This window comes from Parus major, chromosome 1, assembly GCF_001522545.3.
Source record: "Parus major isolate Abel chromosome 1, Parus_major1.1, whole genome shotgun sequence".
Taxonomy (NCBI): domain Eukaryota; kingdom Metazoa; phylum Chordata; class Aves; order Passeriformes; family Paridae; genus Parus; species Parus major.
Window position 1 is genome coordinate 59,738,295 of NC_031768.1, and position 19,838 is coordinate 59,758,132.

The window sequence follows — 19,838 nt, forward strand, 5'->3', positions numbered from 1 at the left end:
ATCACATCCTGGTTTTACCAAGAAACTCATCTGTGCAGGCCAGAGAGGAGCTGTTGTATGGTTTAGCTGTGCATATGAATGGAGGGAGCTTTGGAAATTAAAGTACATCTCAGCTTCCAGCTTTCTAACCACAAAATGTAGCTACAGTTCAAGTATGCATATTGAAAAATAAGGTTTTACACTGAAGAAAAAGCAGAAAAATGCCTTTGGTAGCTGAGATCCCATGAAGAGGTCAAGTTCCCCAGTAGGCAAAAATATTGTCTCTTGCACAGAGCCAGGAGTATAAGACAACTTAGATCTTGGATGATAGGAAAGTTTTTGTATAGAAAGGAACATTTCTTCCACAAGTAGCAGTAAAGGGAATACTATATACAGCCCTTGTATGCACCTCTGTTAAATTATATTAAACCATTTCAAAAAATGTACGAAGAATCATAGAAGTCATTTGAGATATTGGAAATCACTGAGATTTATGAAAAGGAACAAGGAAGATGTAAGTCCAAGGTATTTATTTGAGATATGTGAGTCATTCTGTACATGTGCTGATACACAGAAACCAACCTAATTCCCAGGGAAGTAATAATGAACATCTTCATTGGTCAGAAAGAAAAACAAAGGTGTGATATTGTTGTTACATTAGAAGGTTTGGATTGTTCGTTATAGTTGTTTTTAGCAGGTAATAAATGCAAGGCTAAACTGTGATACTAGACCATGGTAAGAGCTGTCAAAGTGAACTTAGCTGAAGTAAGACAAAAAACATATTTTGATGCATTAATTGTTCTGTAGCAGAAATAATGATAAACTAAAAATAAAAACAAGATAATATCGGTGGTAAAAGGCATACTTAAGGGTACATCATCTTAAAACCCTGAAAATGTTGGATGTTGTACCACTCTGGGGGATACATTAGCTAAAGCTATTGGTGAGATCTGACAATCAATAGCTTTCGAAGGCTTGAACTATTGAACTCATCAAGAAAACAGCACATCAGTATTTTTACTTATATCATTGTACTTGATAGACTCCTTTCACTTGATGGATGAATAAACTGAAACTAGGAACCATGCAAAATAAAAGAAGAGAGTTAATTGCTGAAACTAACAATAACACAGTAAATTCTCCAGCTTTTCAGATCAGGACCCTTTCTAGAAGACACATGCATAAAATGGATGCTATTTTGCTCTGTGTATGGATCAACAATTGTAATGTCACAGTTTTGTGCTATATACTCAATAAGACTCAATATTCAGGACATAATATTACTCTAGCATAGGATATAGAGGTTTCTAGTACTACTTTATTGCTTTAATGAAAGCAGCCTGGTTCATATTATTGCAAAGGAAAAAGACTGAACAAAAATGCCTTAAGAGACAAACAATGTTGAGAAAGAGCCCTAATGAATCAAGATATTGCTTAAAATAACTTTATATTAAGTGACATAACATATTAAGGGAAATGTAAATATACATGAATATATGAAGGTAATAATAGTACTACACTTTAACCTTTGCTTTTGTAAAATAACAATATACAAGCAGTTTAACATATTTCACAGTAAACAGTCAAGTCTTCATTTTATATTAATGAGTAAAGGTAAAGCTAAATAATTTAAAACAAGCCCTTAAATAAAAAGCTACTTCCATAGAACAGATAAACATTACAAGTTACATTCAAGCAGAACCACTGCCTTAAGTGTAAGAGTAGGGAAAGTACTGTAAATTCTTAAAGTGCCAAGCAATAAAAAAAATAAAGTAAAGGAAAATAGCTGCTGTACACTACTATTTTAACAAGAATTTTTAATATGTTGTCATTTACATTGAGTCATCTTAGATGATAATTCACTTAGATGGTAGATGGCTGATACTAGTTAAAACCCTCTAGACAATAAATTCCTCTATCATCAATCATCTGTAACACATTCCTGTTTCTTGAGGGTGTTATTCCATTTTAAAAGCTGTCCAGAGATGGTACCTACTCACTCCTCTTTGCTAACATCTATTAGACCAGTTGAAGTCAGACTTGTCCAGTCTGAAGTACTTGAAGTCCAGTTCTGAATGTACTTGTTCCAAGTCTTTTACAGCTGGACAGCTTTTGGCCCCTTTGTCCCCCATGCCAGAACATCCTGGCAGACTGTAACATTTTCTAGATGAGTTTCCCACAGAGCAAAATCCAGGCCATCAAAGCTTTCAGAGTTCCTTAGAAAATTGCAATAAAAAGGGATGTGGATAAAAGATAAAAAAACTTTGGTCTCTCAAGAGCGCAAATATATACCAATATTAGTTTTTCTGCAGGAAAAGCAGCATATATCCCAGCCTTCAGAGACCAAATGAAATACACAGGAACTCCCAAAATCTTGTTTGGTTGACTTTCAAATAACTTTATAGATAAAATTGACACATATTTTGAAAACACCTGGAAGTGTCAGTAACTTTCTTCCTGAATAGTTCACCTATTCCTGAACAGCTCAATTATTATTGTGGTTATTAGTTAGGCCACAAAATGAAAGTGAGAAAAACTTTAAAAAGAAGGAAATCACTAAGGCCTGACTCAGTTATCAGGCTATTTAAGATTTGTAGCATTTCCAGAAAAAACTCCCCTGCCTGTAAAAGATTATGTGCATTCTAGCTTTGTTAAGTTTGTTACATGTTTTGTAACTCTGCTACTCCAAGACACTTTCTTAGTTCTGCGGCCTTCTTCTCCAACTGCTGAATGTTCCAGCGCCATTGTCTTTTATTTGAATGGACTTTGTTCAGTTGGCAATGCAAACGTTTTAAAATAGCATCATATCTTTTATTCTGTACCTAAAAAAAAAAATAAATAAAAAAATCACTTCAAAATTTCATTCAAGTAAAACTATTTACAGAGGTGATTTCAGCTCACCTAATTCTGTCCAAGTATGTATTCTGACATTTGACCAAGTCATTCCATGTTTATTTTTATCTACCAAGGAGACAGAAGCACCTAGGAAGCCATTCATCTGACTTATTTCAGATGTTCTGGTTTAGGACATGAATCATGCCTCACTTTCCCAATAAGGAAAGACAAGGTATGTCCTACTAAGACCTTAAGTGTGGAATTTTTTGTGGATATCTGCTCTGCTATGTCTAAAATTTAACAAAGTAAATACCACCCAAGGACTCAGCATGTCACAGCTCTGGCATGGCTTTGCACATGGAAGATTTAAGGATCTAGAATGAGAGGGGAGAAAGAAATTTTCATTCTTTGACAAGCATGTTTGGGTACCAATGGGAATACAAATGAGGTAACCTTCATGGCTATAGTAGCACCTTTATAGCTGCACTGCACTTAAAATGGCACATTCTTCTTAGACAGGCAATACTGTGGTAATGCAGGACTGTCAATTCTGCCCTCATTGCTGCCTTATGTGGAGAAGAATGGCTGCTGCAGATAATCCTCTGAAAATTTGCATTCTGAAGTGTTAAAAGAATGAAACACTTGCTACAATAAAAATGGAAATAATGGGCATTCCCTTAATGAAATTTGGGCTTACTTACCCTAGTTTAAATGGCATATGAGTGGTAGTGTATAATTACTCTTGTGTCTGCTTATTGAAGCATTATTACACTGTATTTCACATGCACATGATGATGTACAGCTGCATCAGAATCACAGCACTGTCAGTGATTCCTGCAAATCTCGCTGCCTAAATTTCACAAATAACTAGGAAACTGCCTCAGTGGTGCTCTATAAATTAACTGCCTTCTTTTATTGGCGATGGCTTGTCTTCCTTCATGTTACCTCACTCTCCACTATAATTGCAACTTTTTGAGAGATGCTGTCAGATTCACTCATCTGAACGAGTGCTTGGGGCATCCGCATCACTAGGCCTACGTTGTATGACACTGAAACATCTATGATCAATATTATCTGCTTTTTTTAGAAATGCATCTCTAGCATCATTATTGGGAACAGTCTGTCCCATCTGCTGAGGGAGGGAGCACTAATATGCTTACTGGGGACAGGGAAGGGACAACATTGTGTTTTTTATTGGATCTTTGGTACATGAAAGTCAAACACTAGAAAAAAATTGTCAGGGCACTCAGGGTATCTCCACCACCAGGGTCATTTAAGGACAAGATAGGCAAGCATCTGCCAAGAGTAATACAGTCACACACTGACACTGGGGAAAGAGAGCAGGAGGGGAACAGACAGTTTTTGGGTTGGGTTTTTTTAATTGCTTTTACATTACAAATTTTCTATTATTTGTGGATATCTTAAATTATCCTTATAACTGAAGCCTTGACCCTACACAGATAACCACCCTGATTTTTTGCTGACAACCCTGTCCAAGGCTGGGAACAGGATCTGCTTTTCAAGAAATGGGTGATGGAGCTGGTGCTCAGGAAAGAGAGTAAGACAGTAAGTAAAGAGGCTGCTTTAAGAGTCACAGAATTACAGAATATGCTGAGCTGGAAGGGACCTATCAGGACCATCAAGTTCAACTCCCAGCCCTGGACAGGACATCCCCAAGTGTCACACCATGTCTCTGAGAGCATTGTCCAAATGCTCCCTGAACTCTGTCAGGCTCGGTGCTGTGACCACTTCCGTGAGGAGCCTGTTCCAGTGCCCAAGCACCCTCTGGGTGGAGAACCATTTCCTAATGTCCAACCTAAACCCCACCTGACACAACGTCAGGCCATTCCCTCGGTCCTGTCACTCATCAGTGCCTGCCCCTTCTCTTCCCCTCATAAGGAATTTGAAACTGCAATGAGGTCGCTACTCATTCTCCTCCAGGCTGAACAGACCAAGTGACCTCAGATGCTTCTCATACAGCTTCCCCCCCCCCTCCCCGAGGCCCATCTTAGCTGCCCTCCTTTGGATGCTCCAAACAATTACATCAGGTGCCAGCAGTCCCTAGCTGCAGCTCAGTAAAACCTCAGCCATGTGCCTGGTATCTCATTTTATTCCTGTGCTTGAGTATTCTTCCCCAAATTGTGCTGAGGACTACTGGGTATAAATATTTCTGTCTATCCGCTGTCAGTTCTTATATTAAAAACTGGACTGTTTTCAGGAGAGTTCTTAATAGAAAATAATACCCTGAAAGGTTTTGGGTTTGAACCTGCTACCTTCTGAGACAAAATGAACATATAACCCAAAAAAACTGAAGAACAAAAGTGAAGGTTAACTATTTAATTAAATTGATTTCAATAGCAGAACAGAACATTATTTTTAGGCTACCTGATTTAGCTTTTGGTTTAGAGAATTTTCTTAGGAGGATGTTGCCTTGGTAATAAAATATTTTCTCAAATGCTGATAAGCAGACCTATTCTAAAGCAGCTGTATTTTACATTTCAGGTTAAAAATTCTCTCTATTCTCTGTCACATGAAAAAAATAATTCTTTCTTCCTCCTACATTTTACAATTGGCAATAGACCTAACCTTAGATCAGTTAATCTTTATATTATTAAGCTTTGCTCATTAAACTTTGTGGTATTTATTTGAACTGACAAGATAAATGGTATGAAACTTCCAAATTAAAAATTATCTAATCATACAGTATTGGTATTTTAGTAAGGAACAAAACAGAAAATATAGTTAAATTATTTAAAAGAGAAGGTTTTAACTATTGATCAGAATTTTATCTTGTCAGCTAATTAGGAGCTGCTGTGTTATTCCTAATTTAATGTCAGTTCAAATTAGGGAGACTCATGGGAAGTCCATTTTCCTGGTGCATTTGATTCTTCCATTGATGAGTTATCAAGTCATGAATAATCAAGTCAGCAGTGAAATGTAAAGTATTTCAGAAGTATTACAGAAATTTTAAAATGTGCATTTGCTTTACACCATTCAGTGACCTCTTCTTTTTCCAGGAATCAGTCCAGAAGTTCACAGATTAACTCTTTCTCAAAAGACTTCAGAAAAGAAATGTTCTTCACAATTAAGCTCTGAATTTTAGAAAGACTATCAGTACCCAGAATTTACAATGGCATCATTACTGCATATATTTGAATAATGTATAGCCAGCAAGGGTGTATAAAGTACTTCAAACTTCATTTGCATTATCTACATTCTGTCAGGAGAACTGCAATTAAATTTTATTCCAATGACTCACCTCAATTTCTTTTCTAAGCTTAGCATGCTTTTTATTCTCTTCCTCCAGCAGATCTCTTTTTTTGTTGATGAAATCTTTCAATGTTGTGATTTCGCTTTTTAACAGTGTGATTTCTTCCTGCAGATGTAAGTCAAGATACAGAAATCCACTCCTTGAAAGATTGTACAGTTCATCCAATACACTTATTAAAATGGTCTCATTTTAACAGTCTCAGTTAATAGAGATGAGATAAAGGTCTATAATAAACAGCTTCACAATAAAACCTATTAACACTAATTAAGATGATAATTTAGGATGGGTAGTTAAAAAATAACTATTAAATATTTTATCACATTGTTTTACACATGTAAGAATATATACTCTTGAGCTGAAATATGAATACTACAACACAGGACTTTGAGCTCATTTCGGTGGTCTTTATTTAAAATGTAATTAACTGCAAAATGGAAGAATATTTTACATAATATTTGAGATATATTTTTCTTTCTCAAAGGAAAATACAATGTTAATTAATCCTTCAGTATTGAAAGATCTGTTGTACAAACAAATTTTCATCAATTTACATTAATAGAGTACCATCACATTTTCAATAATGCAAGTTACATCAAAGTTGAAATCTGTGATCCCATTTCAACTTCATACTTGTATTTGTCCATATATTGGCAAAATTACATGGTGAAAAATTTCTGTGTAGTTGTTATTAATAAAAATTTCAATTGGGTAAAGTAAATCCAAAGTGTTAGATTAGGATGCCAAACATATTTTTCCTCTCTTATTTCTATCACCATCTCATCAAATCTACCTCCTGTTAGCAAACAGCCAAAATTTATTTTGTTGACAGCAGTTTAAAGAATATTGTGTTCTCACCTGAAAAATGTAACAATATGACAGTCTTCCACAGAATTCTGAAAAGCGTCCATATAAGTTTATCCAAAGATAAAGCTTAATTTACAGCTCTGTAATATTTTCATATTTGAGTTCATTCGATCACACAGTACAAACCTTTTTTTTTTACAATATTACACAGATAACAATACTGATAATTTTCACTGCATACTGAAGTAAAAATTTCTCCAATTGATGCAGCATTTTGAATTACTTATATTCTCTTGCAGTCAATCTCTAATGAACCATAAACTTATTAGACAAAACAATCATATTATATGAACTATGTCAAAATTATTTCACATAAAAGGAAAGAATCAAAAAGGAAATATAGTACCTGCACTTGTTTCATAACAGATCCTTCTGGACTCTGGAGATCACATATTAACTCCTCTTTTTTTGCCTTTAATTCTTCCACAACTGCTTTCTTTTTAGCAAGTTCAATCATAACTGGCAATTTACTTTCCATCTCCCAAAACAGATGTTTATGATCCTTTATTTTTTCCCGATATTCATTATTTCTTGCAAGTATCATCTCAAACTCCTCTTGTACTGTTTCTGCATCACACCTCAATTTTAAATTTTCAGAATACAGGGCTCTGACTTGGGCCTCCAGATTTTCACACTGATATTTTGTCACTTCTATGGCATCATTTTGCAGATGTATTTCCCTTTCTGTTGTCTTTGTTTCCAACAGAATAGAATTAATTTCTTTTTCTAGTTCCTGATACTTTGCCTGTAAAATATTTCAGTGTTCATTTAAGAGGTTTGTTTTTTGGAAGAAGATATGAAATGTCTAGTTAAACATTGAAATTTATATTTATTCAACAGTCTTTTATTTCACTTGTTTAATGTGGTTTGAACGGAAGATAATTAGACTTACATTTCTTAATATCACCATCTTAGAGGCACAATGTAAGAACACCATCTTAGTCTTCTCCCCTTAGATTGAGTCTAAAATATTAAATAAGATATCTTTGAACTCACTTTTAAGTTCCTCACAGTTGCAAGATATACAGGACATGGAAGATCAAACCTAATTCTAATGTTTGCTTAGAGCTGGTTAAGTCCTAATCAGACTAAAAATAACTAAGGATGCCAAAAATCCCTTGCAAACCCACGCAAACACATAGAGGGGTGTGTCAGGTGATGGAGCTTGACTGTTCAACTGAAGTTTCTAATCCTGACTTCATCACACTAGTAGCTGAGAGTTGAATTAATCACAGCTACTTTCAACCCTGTAAGAAATATGTATCTAGCATTAAAAAGGCCTCAACATTATCTCACTGACGAGAAGTGAACAAAACCAGGAAGAAGTACTTCAAACCATCATAAGAAACCACAGAATCATCAAGGTTGATAACGACTTGTAATTACCTAGGGCTTTAAAGTTCTGTAGGTCTTTTTTAAAACGGATACATTTTTAAATTGTTTGATCGCAAATTATTGTTGCAGCATTATCAGCATGATGGGGAACAGGACAAAAGAATCTTTTGTAAAAAGAGTCTTTGTAGACTGTGGCCAGTCTAGTGATATTCCTAAAAACCACAAAATATCACTGCTACTTCAGAAATATTATCTTTGTGCAAAATTTCAAATATCAATTATTTCAGTTGTAGAGCTATGCACAGATGTTATAATTGGAACTCTACTATTTCCATTTGCATTCTTCCGTGCTCAAAAATGTCATCTGGAATAATCTTTTCTCAGACTTAAAAGTAAATTTCTCAATAGAAATTTGATCTTGAAGGTTAAATAATAATTGAAAGCTTAATTAAAAAGAAATTATCACAGAGTCTTCACAAAAACTACGCATATCCCGTGTTCTACAGTATAGTACTAAATAATACCAATATTTAATGACTATTTAGGATACTCACTTCAAACACAAGGGGGGGGGAAATTTAGTAAAAAAAAAAAAAAACAAACCAAAAAAAAAACCTGGGAAAAAAAAAATATATATATTGTGGTGAAAATCTAAAAGAAAAAAAAGTTTTAACATACTTACCCCACTTCCCCCCCTAGCTTCTTAGGAAATTATGATTAAAAAGAAATTCAAAAGGTTCTAACTTTGCATTTAGTTGCTGTGGATTTGCTTTGTGGGCTCAGCTCTGTACTTTTAGGTATGTTTTTCCAAGTAACAAACCAATGTTTCACTTGCTGTAATGAAGACTTAGCTGTGTTGTGGCCTTACAAACAACAATACACATCCAGAGTTTTGGCTGAGCCTAAATGCCACACACATGAACAGAATAGCTGCCTTACACTTAAATGCACTCACCCTATAAGTACCATCAGCTTCTCTTGTTCAAGGAAATACTTCATCTAATGAAAAATAATTGATTAAACTACTCTAAATAAGGTTCATTACCTGCAACTGGAAAAGCACTGTTTTGCTTTTTTCTATATCTGACACCTGTGACTGCTGCTGCTTTGCAACTTGCTTCACAACCTCAGCTAGTGATGGGGAATTTTGCTTGGCCATTTCAGGCTGAAGCGAAGAACTGGAGGGATAGAAAAAAGATTAACTGTTTTATCTCCGTTCCATTTAGTTCTTGTAGACAAAACAATATTGAGGGCTGCCCCATGAGATTGCAGATGGATATATTAATTTCATCTGGTTCATATTTAATTAGCAAGAACAGGTTACTCAAAGCTAATCACTGAGAATTAGAACACTTTCCTGCAGAATCTCATTAACTACTGCGGCTGTTCTCCCGGCTTCCCTGCAGAACAGATCCTCAGTTTGTGAGCACAGCCGTAACTTTTAAGAGTACCCTTAGAGTGTCTGAAATGCCAGAGGCCGTGCTCTCGCCTGCACCCGAATACCCGCCCTGCCGCGGCCGCCACACGGCCCCTGCAGCGCCCTCCGGGCCGCGCCGGCCCAGGGCCTGCGGGAGCCCAGGGCCACGGGGAGCCAGGAGAGGAGCCGATCCCGCTGGGAGAGGGCCCGATCCCGCCGGGAGAGGGGCCGATCCCGCCGGGAGAAGGGCCGATCCCGCCGGGAGAGGGGCCGAGCCCGCCGGGAGAAGGGCCGAGCCCGCCGGGAGAAGGGCCGGCCCCGGCGGGAGGCGGAGGGAAGGCGGCGGGAGGGATCCCTTAGGAAACGCGTGGCTGTTTCACCACCCGTGGCGGTGGTGCCTCCCGGCTCGCCCGTGCTTGAGGCCAGCCTGCTCCGCTCCCTGTGCTCCCAGGTTCCCGAGTTATCCCATTCAGTGTATTGGACTGCACTTGCTGCCATCATCTGCTGTGCACAGAACATCAAGTTTTCCCGAGAACCACTGCGTTACAAAGGAGAAGAGATGTGGCCCAGTTTCTTCTGGCCTGTGCCGTGCCCTGCTCTGTAGCCATGGACTTGCCTCTGGCCAGCTTTTACCCCTCCACGAAATTCTTGGGAATTTGAACCCTAACTCACAGTATTTTCATAATTCAGTTTTTAAATTTACCTATTTTGTATTTTTCGTATTTTTCATATTTTTATAACATATTTAACTTAAAAATATAAATATTATAGGTTATGTTAAGCAACTTAAGTTTATATATATTATATAATTATTATATATAATATATATAATAATATGTATATTATAATATATAATACATATTATATATAATATATATAACAATAAGAAACTTACATAAATAAATATAAAATATATATATAACTTTGTAACAACTATTTTACAAACTAATTGCTCATCTCTGCATATGACCTATTTATTTCATCCCTTTTCTGAAGTGGCATAAGCTGAATATAATATTTCATTCCGGAGATGTCAGTTTGTCATTTTTCAATATTGTTTTGCACCCTGAATATTTTCTGACCTTTTCTTTCTCAGCATTCTGCACCAAAAATAACACCAGTAATTAATTTTACTTCCTTAGTCTGGCTGAAGGAAAGAAAATGATTGCATTGGTTTTTCTCCTGTTAATTTTTAATGACCTAACTCGGTCACATTTGGCAGTGGGGCGGAAAGCCTCAGAGATGACCGATTTCTGCAAGCTTCTGGAAAAGAGATGTCTGGGTAAGGAAGGGCAAGGTCACCTCATCAATTCCCTTCTGGAGGGAGAACCAGGATTCAGCTCTCATCCCCCTGTCCAGCACATGCTGATGGGAATGGCAGGACGGGTAATGGCAGAGTACTCACCATATGTGTTTTGGACCTGGCAGAAATGTAGGTTTACTGTGGTTGCAGGGAAAGGAGGAACAGGAGACAGCAATTTATGGGAAATCAGACTTTATTAATTCCTCTGTCCATTAAAAATTACTGTCCTTTTTTTCTAACCCCTTTCTTCTATTGTCATATACTTAACAGTCATGACTATGATTTTAACACAGCTGAGGAAACGTATTAATTATCATTTGATTCTTGCACAAAGCCTGATATAAATCCCTCATTTCCTTGCTTACCTTTTAACCTTTGTGTCATCCTGTCAACGATTATGACCTTTTCACTAAGCTGTGTGAAATTCCCGACTGCTGCAAGGAGAAATTGCCGTCCTCATTTGAGGCCTGTGGCCCCAAAAGCTGACATTGTGCAACCTCTCTGTCTAGGTCCAGAATATACTTTTTTATGACTGGCTGCCAAATTCTTCAGTGGAACATGCAGCTACAGCTCAGAAAAGGAAACTCCTTCGCTCTGCACAAGTTTTCCTTTAACTTCTTTGTGGGGTTGTCCTGCTTGGCTGTGCCGTGTGTCTGGGAGTTGGTTTGCGGTTGTGCAAAGCTGGTGCAGCAGAAGGTGTGATCACAGCAGGGTTAACGCAGCTTCCGCGTCCAGCCCTCCCCAGGCACTTGTTAATCATGTTGGTGCCTTGCGGTACAGTTTGTTCTTTCCGGTGTAACCAGCAGCAAAGCAGGGTCCCGTCAAAAAAGAAGAAATACAGGTTCCCACTGCAGCCTTACACAGCGTAGGAATTTCCAGCTTGTACAAATCAGCTCCCAGATTGAAAGAAGTGAGATATATAAAGCTGGAAATGTCTGCGTATTTTATCTCAGATGGTACCTTTCAGAATTTAATAGGATTGTCCACCTGTGTAAGTAAACTCCTGTGTTTATGAAAACTGTGTGCGCTTCAGTATTTTCATTGTATGGGGTGATTTCTGTTTCTTCAACCTTGCCTAAAAAGAGGAAGAATGTTTTATTTTAATCCAGTTTAGGAGGCTTAAATGTATTTCTTTTTCCTCCTGGTTTTTGTATTTTCTTTTTTTTGTTTGCTCTTTTGAAATATTACACATGTGCTGTTATCTCTGTTCATTTGGGCCTCTTCAATGACCTGTTTTCTTTCTCAGGGCATCTCTCTCTGGCAGATGTTAAATATCTCCTGCCATTTTAATTTTAAAAAATTTATGTCTGTTCTCTCAGTTTCTCTACTAATATAAGATGACCAGCAGGATTCAAAGATGCAGGAAATTGTCAGCAATCTTGTCTTGGCCAACAGTGAACTTTTAGAATTAGATCTCTGGGGTTCTTGAAAATTGCTTTTTTGCATCTCTTTTTTACCCTGGGCTGTCTCTTCTCTGCAGCCTGGTTTTATTTCCTTCCTTGTTCTTTTTTTGTATTCACTTTGCTTTTCTACTTTTTGCTCTTGTTACCTTCCTCACTTCTCATATCGTTATTCATCGTTTTCTTTGATCTACTTTTCTTGATATCTGTGCAAAAAAGTCTCTTACCCTCCAAATGTTTGTATTGTCAGTTTCAGGGAGTGAGAAAACAGTTAACTTGGTGCCCTTGGCTTCAAGTTTGTGCAAGTATTTGTCTTGAATTGTGTATCAAAATTATCAGCTCCTTAATAAATGTACTTACTTCTTTGGATGTGGCTTCAATGGGACACTGTGACTGTAAAGCATGTTAATTAAAACCCAAATAAGCAGGAATACATCTCCCATAAGCTAAATCGTTGCCGTGCTTGGCAAGCATGTGTTTTGAGAAGGGTTTTTTTTGGAGTGACTTAGAAAGGAATCAGTTTTGCTATGGTTGTAAGCAAATTTATTCTGACACCACTGTCCTCACTAGGACTCTGTGATGCAAAGCTGGAAGGATACGAGGGTGAATCAGCCCCATTGTTCATATGTGCACATCCCAGTAATTGCCCGTCTGGATTTTTTGCAGTGCATACACAACTTTATAACAACGTAGGCAATTACCTCTCTCTCATCAAACACTTTCCTTCCACCCTTCCCTTGGTGGCATTTTTCTGGGTAAGTGCGAGGATAGCAATGAACTCTATTTACCTTCCCTATTGACATACCTGAAGTGGAGCAATAATCTGTTTTTGCACTACACCCCTCTGTTGTACTGTCTTTCCTGGGACTATTAGCTATATCTTAAATTGGGATCATGTCACTCAGACAGGCCTCCCACAGAGAGTGTCAGGGTAGGGAAGGAAACACTACGATTTCCCAAGTCGTGGTTTTTGGCATGAGTCTGTTTCAGCACTGTTTTCTTAGCAAGCTCTTTCCTCTAAAATCCATTATCAGCTGTGCATAAATAATACTCTGAGAAAAATCAAAAGTCATAAATTCCTTGGCAGTTGTTTTTATCTGCTATCACATTTTGATATTTTCAGCTCACTTGTTTTGATAGTCACTAATTAAACTTTGTAAGTGTTCAATTCGGAGAAAGGAAAACATCATTTTCAGTCAGGATTATTTTTCTTCCAGTCTGGGGGAAAGAACAATGAAGAAAATACAGAATGTTTTCTGTAAAACCTTCTCTAAATAATCTGTCCTTTAAAACCACAAAGGTCTTTGACCTCTCATTTCAGTGGAGAAACTCTGGAAATCCACTGACTGCCATAAAATGCCAAGGAGTATATCACACCTACCATAATGATAGGCCTCAAGTACACACAGAAGAAGTATTTCTGCAGGATAATGAAGTGATGTAAAGCCAGAACATTCATGTGGTTACAGGAGAATGAGATCTGGGGGCAGGAAAATTGTGCCAGACGTTATTTGGTGTGGTTGGCTCTGGCAGCAGAGCATTGATTTCAAAGACTTAAAAGATTCTCAGGTTCTCTGTTCTTACAAAGATATGAATTTTCCTACAAGTGAATTAATATTTATGCACAATCTGTTGCTTAAAAAAAAAAAAAAAAGAGGTGTTTAAGAATACTCTGAATTATTATGGGATCTTACAACTATTGGTAAAGGTGCATGTATTTCTCCTAGATCAAGCACAGTTGAAATCTAAGTAGGTGTCTTTGAGGTTCCCAAAGCAGAGGGATCTAGCCTTTTGTTCCAGACCTGTGGATGCCTGCACTGGAAACAGAAGGATTATCAGAGAGAGAGAGAGAAAAGAAAGTGAGACGCTTCTGAGAGGATATGTCAAATAGGCCCTTATAGCAACAGAGAGAGGAAAAGATGGATTGACAAGTTTCCACAGGTAGGCCTAGGCAGGCTTGGATCAACAAAGTTCAGAAAAGTGAAAAAACTAACCACCAAAACTGGAATTACAACATGGGCCACAAGACAAAATGTGAATGATAGGATGATACTGCATAAGCTTAACACATCTTGATTTCAGAGCAGAGTGCAGCTAGCAGAGTGAAAAAGCTGAGTCAGGAAGTTGTGCACAGTATTCTATTGCTTTAATTTAGTTCCAAGTACTTCTTTCACTACTAGGTAAAAGTTTCAGTAACCACTACTGATTTCTTGTGCATGCTGAAAAGAAGAACTATTGTCATGTGCCCCTTCACACAGAAATCAGAAATTAGCAAGTCAATGCTTTTGGAAATGCAAAAGGGAGAAATGCAAAAGGGAGAAATACAAAAGGTCTTGTGAAGGCCTGGGGGAAAAAATGTTATTGCCCTCACAGCTCAGTACCCTACAACCAGGAGGGGTAGCAGAGGTGAGCTCCACCTCAGCCATAAGTATGTTAAACACCTCCAAAGAAAATGTTACAGAAACTCCTCTAGTCTCAGGAAGCTAAGGGACCTCTGTATTTGTTTGCATCATGGAAGCTGGAGGACAGACCTTTAATCATGTCAAGAAGATCCATTAAGCTAATGAGGGTTAATTGATTCAATATATCTAATTTTATGTACCAGCCTTTCATCATCCCTGACCTGGGAAAGACCTGAGGTAGGTGGGGTGGTAGGGAAATACCTAAACACTTAAATAAACACATCATTAATAATTAATTAATAATTATAACAAATATAATTTGTTATCTTTATAATTAAATAAATACATTTCTGATAGTTTTCTTTTGTTGGAATTTCTTTTGATGCAGCTGGGAAAGTCTAAGTCAGTAATTAACTGCTATGTACCTTCTCTACACATTATGCCTGAATTAAATGATTCTGTGTTCAGACTAACAGTGCCGTTCTTGATTTTTGTTTGTTTTTCATGTTTTGTTACTACTTGACAGCTGAAGAAACCTTTAAATATCCTGGAATATGGTGGAAGCAGTACTGATAGATATGTTCAGCCTCCCAGCCAACTTGCAAAACAACATCCAAGGATTACTACACAACACTCTGGAAGCTATTGAGAAATGTTCTGCCATCCATGCCCCATGTGTTTATGTCATGTGTTGCCAGAGGCAGGGGAGTGAAAGGAAAGGTGAGCAAGAGTTCTTGCTTTCAGCTCTCAGAAGTTTTCAGAGTCTGAAGAGGAGACTGGAGGTGGTATGTGCTCAGACTACAGCTGCTGCTTTGTACACCGTCAAACAGAGACTGGATGAAAATGACCTGAGCATCATTAAAGTTATTCTCCCTACCTTAAGAAAAGACTTAATGAAAGTATATATAGACCATCTCTTTACAGCAGTCTACCAGTTTGAATTTGAGGATTTACAGGTGGTATCTGACTGTGAAAACCTGCAGCTATCTGAACATCAGCATGAAGGGCAAACACTTCCTTCACAGAATGTCGCACTCATCCACAGTGAGATTCAGATGTACTTGGAAAGCCTGCCAAGTCTGAAAGGGGAGCTCACCATCCTCAGATCTTCCCTGATCCCAGGTAAAGAGAGTTCCAGATAATAGTTCTTAACAGAGTTTTTAACAGAGACTTACCAAGCATACTTCTTCAAGGGAGTTGCAAAATGGGTAAGATTTGGAAATGCCTTCAGGGATCAAATAACTCTATATGATGTTGTAATAGTGTATAATGCGTATAAGAGGAAGAAGTGTCAATAGAAATACAGCAAAAGGCTGACAAGACTGTTCAGGCCTAAGCATGATCCGAGGAAAGACAGTCCTGGGTTTAGTGAGGGCAGACCATAAAATCTTCTCCTGTCTGCGTAGGAATTACACATTTCGAGAGTTACCATCATAATTTGGAAAGGCAGGATAAGAGTTTCTGCTGGTCTGCAGCCACAGACATGCCTGATGTCTCAGTGTCCCTACTGTGGCATGATTATGAGCAAGAAGGAAATTAGGAATCCTTATATTTAAATGCCACAGATAAATCCAAGGTAAAGCAGTTCTCTACTTGACTGGCTGATTCCATACCTCTTCAGTATAAACCCATGTAACAGCTGGTTTGATCTTGTTTTGAAAGCAGTTGTTTGTTGTGTCTTCTTGCCTTGCCAGATGATATTTTCTTACATGGGTTCACCACAAGGACAGGAGGGATCTCCTATATACCAACTCTAAGCTCCTGCAATCTCTTCAGCAGCTCCAAGAGGAGGGATCCACAAGTTGTTGTTAAAGAAAATCTCCGCCGGCTAGCTAATGTTGCTGGATTTAACCCAGAGGCTTTTCACAGAGTCAAGGTATCATACAAAACAATGGATTCAAGTAAATGGCTCAGATATTCCTTCATGTATCACTGGCTAAATTGTAGGCATTATTCTTATCTTTGTCAACAATAACTTGTGATAAGCAGGACAATTAAAACATTTACGCTGGCATCTTATCTGGGAGAATAGCCATCCAAACTATCAGCCATTTGGCACAATATGGAGAAGCAGCACTGATTCTTCCAAGTCTGTTCTAATATTTAACTTATCACAAAGTAGGATAATCAGATAAATGATCAGAGCATTTTCTCCTAAAGGAAAAATACACCATAGCTTCTTTAGTGGCTTTCTACTGATACATCTGCATGGCATCTGAACAAGTGAGCACCTGATTTCCATGCGTAGTCAGTGCAGAAGAGTATTTCATGTCAAAAAAAAACCTGGTACTAGTCAGAGCTCAGTTGTTTTGCAGCCATGTCACTGTCCACATTCTGGTTTTGTTTTGACAGGTTGATCATGCTAATGCTGTGTGTATTATGGGAAAGACAGAGCCTGACAACTATGATGGAATAGTTACGAATCAGAAGGGTGTCACACTGGCAGCTCCAGGTGCTGACTGCATACCCGTGCTGTTTGCTGATCCTGTCAGAAAAGCCTGTGGTGCTGCTCATTCTGGTAGGAATTGCAAATTGCACTCCCTTGTGCAATGCACAGGTTTCCTGGGACTCAAACTGAGATATGAGAACCCAAAGCTGGGCTTTCTTCTATCTGTTCCAAACAATGATAATATCTCTAGCTTGAGCCTGGGGTTTTTTTCCCCCCTAAAAACAACATTAAAACACTTGGACCATATTATAAAAATATATTTCTGATTTATTTATATTGTATTCCCACTTAAATGGTTCAAGCACAGAGGAGCTGTGAGTTGTGCTATAATTGCCCAAACCAGGACACTTGGGAAAAAGAACTCTGGAATTCTCTGTAGTTTTCATCTTCACAAAATTATATTAGAAAACTGATTGCTGTTAATCTGTATGTTTGGGATGGGGGGCGGGGGGAGAGGGCAAGTTCTAAGCTAATTTATTATGAGATATAATTATTTAATTTTAGATGTAAATGCATTTCCTAATTTATACCTTTAATAATTGCATATATTTTTAGGTGCTAGAAAATTAAAAAGAAAATGTATACCAATTTTTTTCAACCTCTCATTTCTCACAGGATGGAAAGGCACATTGTTAGGAGTGTCTATGGCCACAGTGAATGCTATGGTATCTGAATATGGCTGTAACGTGAAAGATATCCTTGTGGTGCTGGGCCCATCTGTGGGACCTTGCTGCTATAAACTTCCTCATGAATCAGCAAAAGAATTTCACAGAATTGATCCAAAGTGTGTGAGACTATTTGACTCTGCAAGTCCTTATATTGATATCAGAAGAGCAACAAGGTAGGCCTCCTGAGGGAGAAAACGACTAATTCCACATTCATTATCAATAATTATTTTGATACTGTATTATTCAGCCCTAATATGGTGAGGATTCTCAACAAAGTACTCTCTAGATCTTTGCAGATCAAGAAAGGATACTTTTGAATGAATGGTATTTGCTCAGTTTTGCTGGATTTCAGATATTATTTTATTGTTATACTGTTATGTATTGTTAGTTTATGAATTACAGACAAAAGCTCAAATTTAATGTGATTTTACGGGTAACAGGAGAATAATTTTTTTAGTCTAATACTCAAAGAAAGAAACAGAAAAAGCAAATGAAAGCCCCAGTCACAATATTGGCACAGTTTGGTTTTTTCAGTTGGTACTTGAGGTTTTGCCTTAACGATAGTGCCTTATGGAATGTATGTACAGAAAATAATATTTTCTGTTTCTCTTTTTTTTTTTTTTTCAGGATTCTTCTTGAGAGAGGTGGGATTCTTCCTGAGAACATCCAAGATGACTCTATCACAGACCAGAACCAAAACATCACTTTCTGTACTGCATGCCACCCTGATAAATTTTACTCTCACTTTCGTGATGGCAATAACTTTGGGACACAGATTGGCTTCATATCAATCAAAGACTGAGAAAGCGTCTCTTTCTCTAGAACAGCATTTAGATAGTAAGTCTGCTGCATTGTCTGGCATCCTGCTCTCCTCATAGTAGTTTTTCCTCCTTTCACAGATTTGCAGTAGGGAATCCATGGGTCTTGAGATTCTCCTGCTTATTTCTTTCCTTGACCTTCTGAAACAAGAATAAGTACCTGTGGTGTGGGGACAACAATTCTTGTGTGAAGCAAAGAAAACAAGGACAACCCACACTAGTGGCAAAATCCTTCTATAAGACCCAGATACAAGCTCGAAGTTTATGGATTCTCCTTGACCAAAAATTTTCCAGAATCCTCACCATCTTAAGGTGGTGGAAGCCCAAAAAAACGCCAGTCTTCATTAGTTTCTGGTTGAAACTGCTGAATGTCACTATGTATGACATTGCTAATACAGGAAGGGAAGCCAGTATTGCACGTTACCTGTTTGAGATACCCAACTTTGATAGTTTCAGCTGAAGCCTTACAAAATTTTGTGCACGGGATAAATTTTCTTCTTTGGATTAGTTTAAAGAACTCCAAAACATTTAAAGGACTTGTCCTATGGAAAATAACTTGAAAGTGAGAAGCAAGCAGGCTCCTTTGGGGCAAACATTGAAAATATATGAACTCTCACCATTCTGTAATTTTTGGTTATAGGAAAAGTAGGACTAAAACCCTTAATTTATGATGTGTATGTCCAAGTCTCCTTAGGACTTTTCTTTTCTTTAAACAGTGGTGCTTCGATAATGTCATTGATAGTCTCAACAATGCCAAGTTTTTCACTAAATATCTAAAAAGTTCCATTAATTTATCCCAAGTTAATTTTACTGACCAATAGCTGGATTTATGTGTCTTACTGAGCAAAGTGCTTACTTTGCACTAAGTGTGCACTGTTTGCTTTTGACCATAAAAAAAAAAGTGCCTCTAGATTTTACAATAGACGTGATGTTTTCTGACGCGCAGACAGCGAAGGATTGCTAACAGTAAAGCTGTGCTAATTGCGGCTTGAAGAGCTGCCAAGCACAAGCCTTGGGCCAGCGGCTCGCATGACGTACTTTCTATTTTGGATTCTGTGAGCTTTCTCTGGTCTGACCGCTCTGCCCACTAGAGGTCA

General features: G+C 37.8%; 2 protein-coding genes across 6 annotated transcripts in view; one reads left to right on the forward strand and one right to left on the reverse strand.

Moving 5' to 3' along the window:
- Nucleotides 1–492: 492 nt before the first annotated feature.
- CCDC122 (coiled-coil domain containing 122) lies at nucleotides 493–9,967 on the reverse strand. Of its 3 annotated transcripts, XM_015640928.2 has the most exons (5): nucleotides 9,736–9,967; nucleotides 9,330–9,462; nucleotides 7,296–7,694; nucleotides 6,074–6,190; nucleotides 493–2,801 (listed from the first exon to the last, which is right to left on the reverse strand). In XM_015640928.2, exons 2-5 carry the CDS (start codon nucleotides 9,441–9,443, stop codon nucleotides 2,640–2,642), a joined length of 792 nt encoding a protein of 263 aa, XP_015496414.1. In that variant the 5' UTR covers nucleotides 9,444–9,462; nucleotides 9,736–9,967; the 3' UTR covers nucleotides 493–2,639. The 3 variants fall into 3 exon arrangements, with proteins under 3 accessions (XP_015496414.1, XP_033370511.1, XP_033370519.1); XM_033514620.1 differs by having other exon boundaries at nucleotides 9,330–9,967; XM_033514628.1 differs by lacking the exons at nucleotides 9,330–9,462; nucleotides 9,736–9,967 and adding an exon at nucleotides 7,842–9,321.
- A 754-nt stretch (nucleotides 9,968–10,721) lies between these two features.
- The window catches only part of LACC1 (laccase domain containing 1), a 20,311-nt gene continuing 11,194 nt past the window's right edge, over nucleotides 10,722–19,838 (forward strand). Inside the window, exons 1-6 of one of the 3 annotated variants that reach the window (XM_019008298.2) lie at nucleotides 10,722–11,995; nucleotides 15,333–15,928; nucleotides 16,501–16,682; nucleotides 17,159–17,258; nucleotides 17,871–18,096; nucleotides 18,551–19,658. In XM_019008298.2, coding sequence (XP_018863843.1) covers nucleotides 15,361–15,928; nucleotides 16,501–16,682; nucleotides 17,159–17,258; nucleotides 17,871–18,096; nucleotides 18,551–18,725 — 1,251 coding nt within the window. In that variant the 5' untranslated portion in view covers nucleotides 10,722–11,995; nucleotides 15,333–15,360 and the 3' untranslated portion in view covers nucleotides 18,726–19,658. Of the gene's footprint in view, nucleotides 11,996–15,332; nucleotides 15,929–16,500; nucleotides 16,683–17,158; nucleotides 17,325–17,870; nucleotides 18,097–18,550; nucleotides 19,659–19,838 lie in introns of those variants that run through there. The other 2 variants (XM_015640903.2, XM_019008297.2) reach the window with 2 other exon arrangements.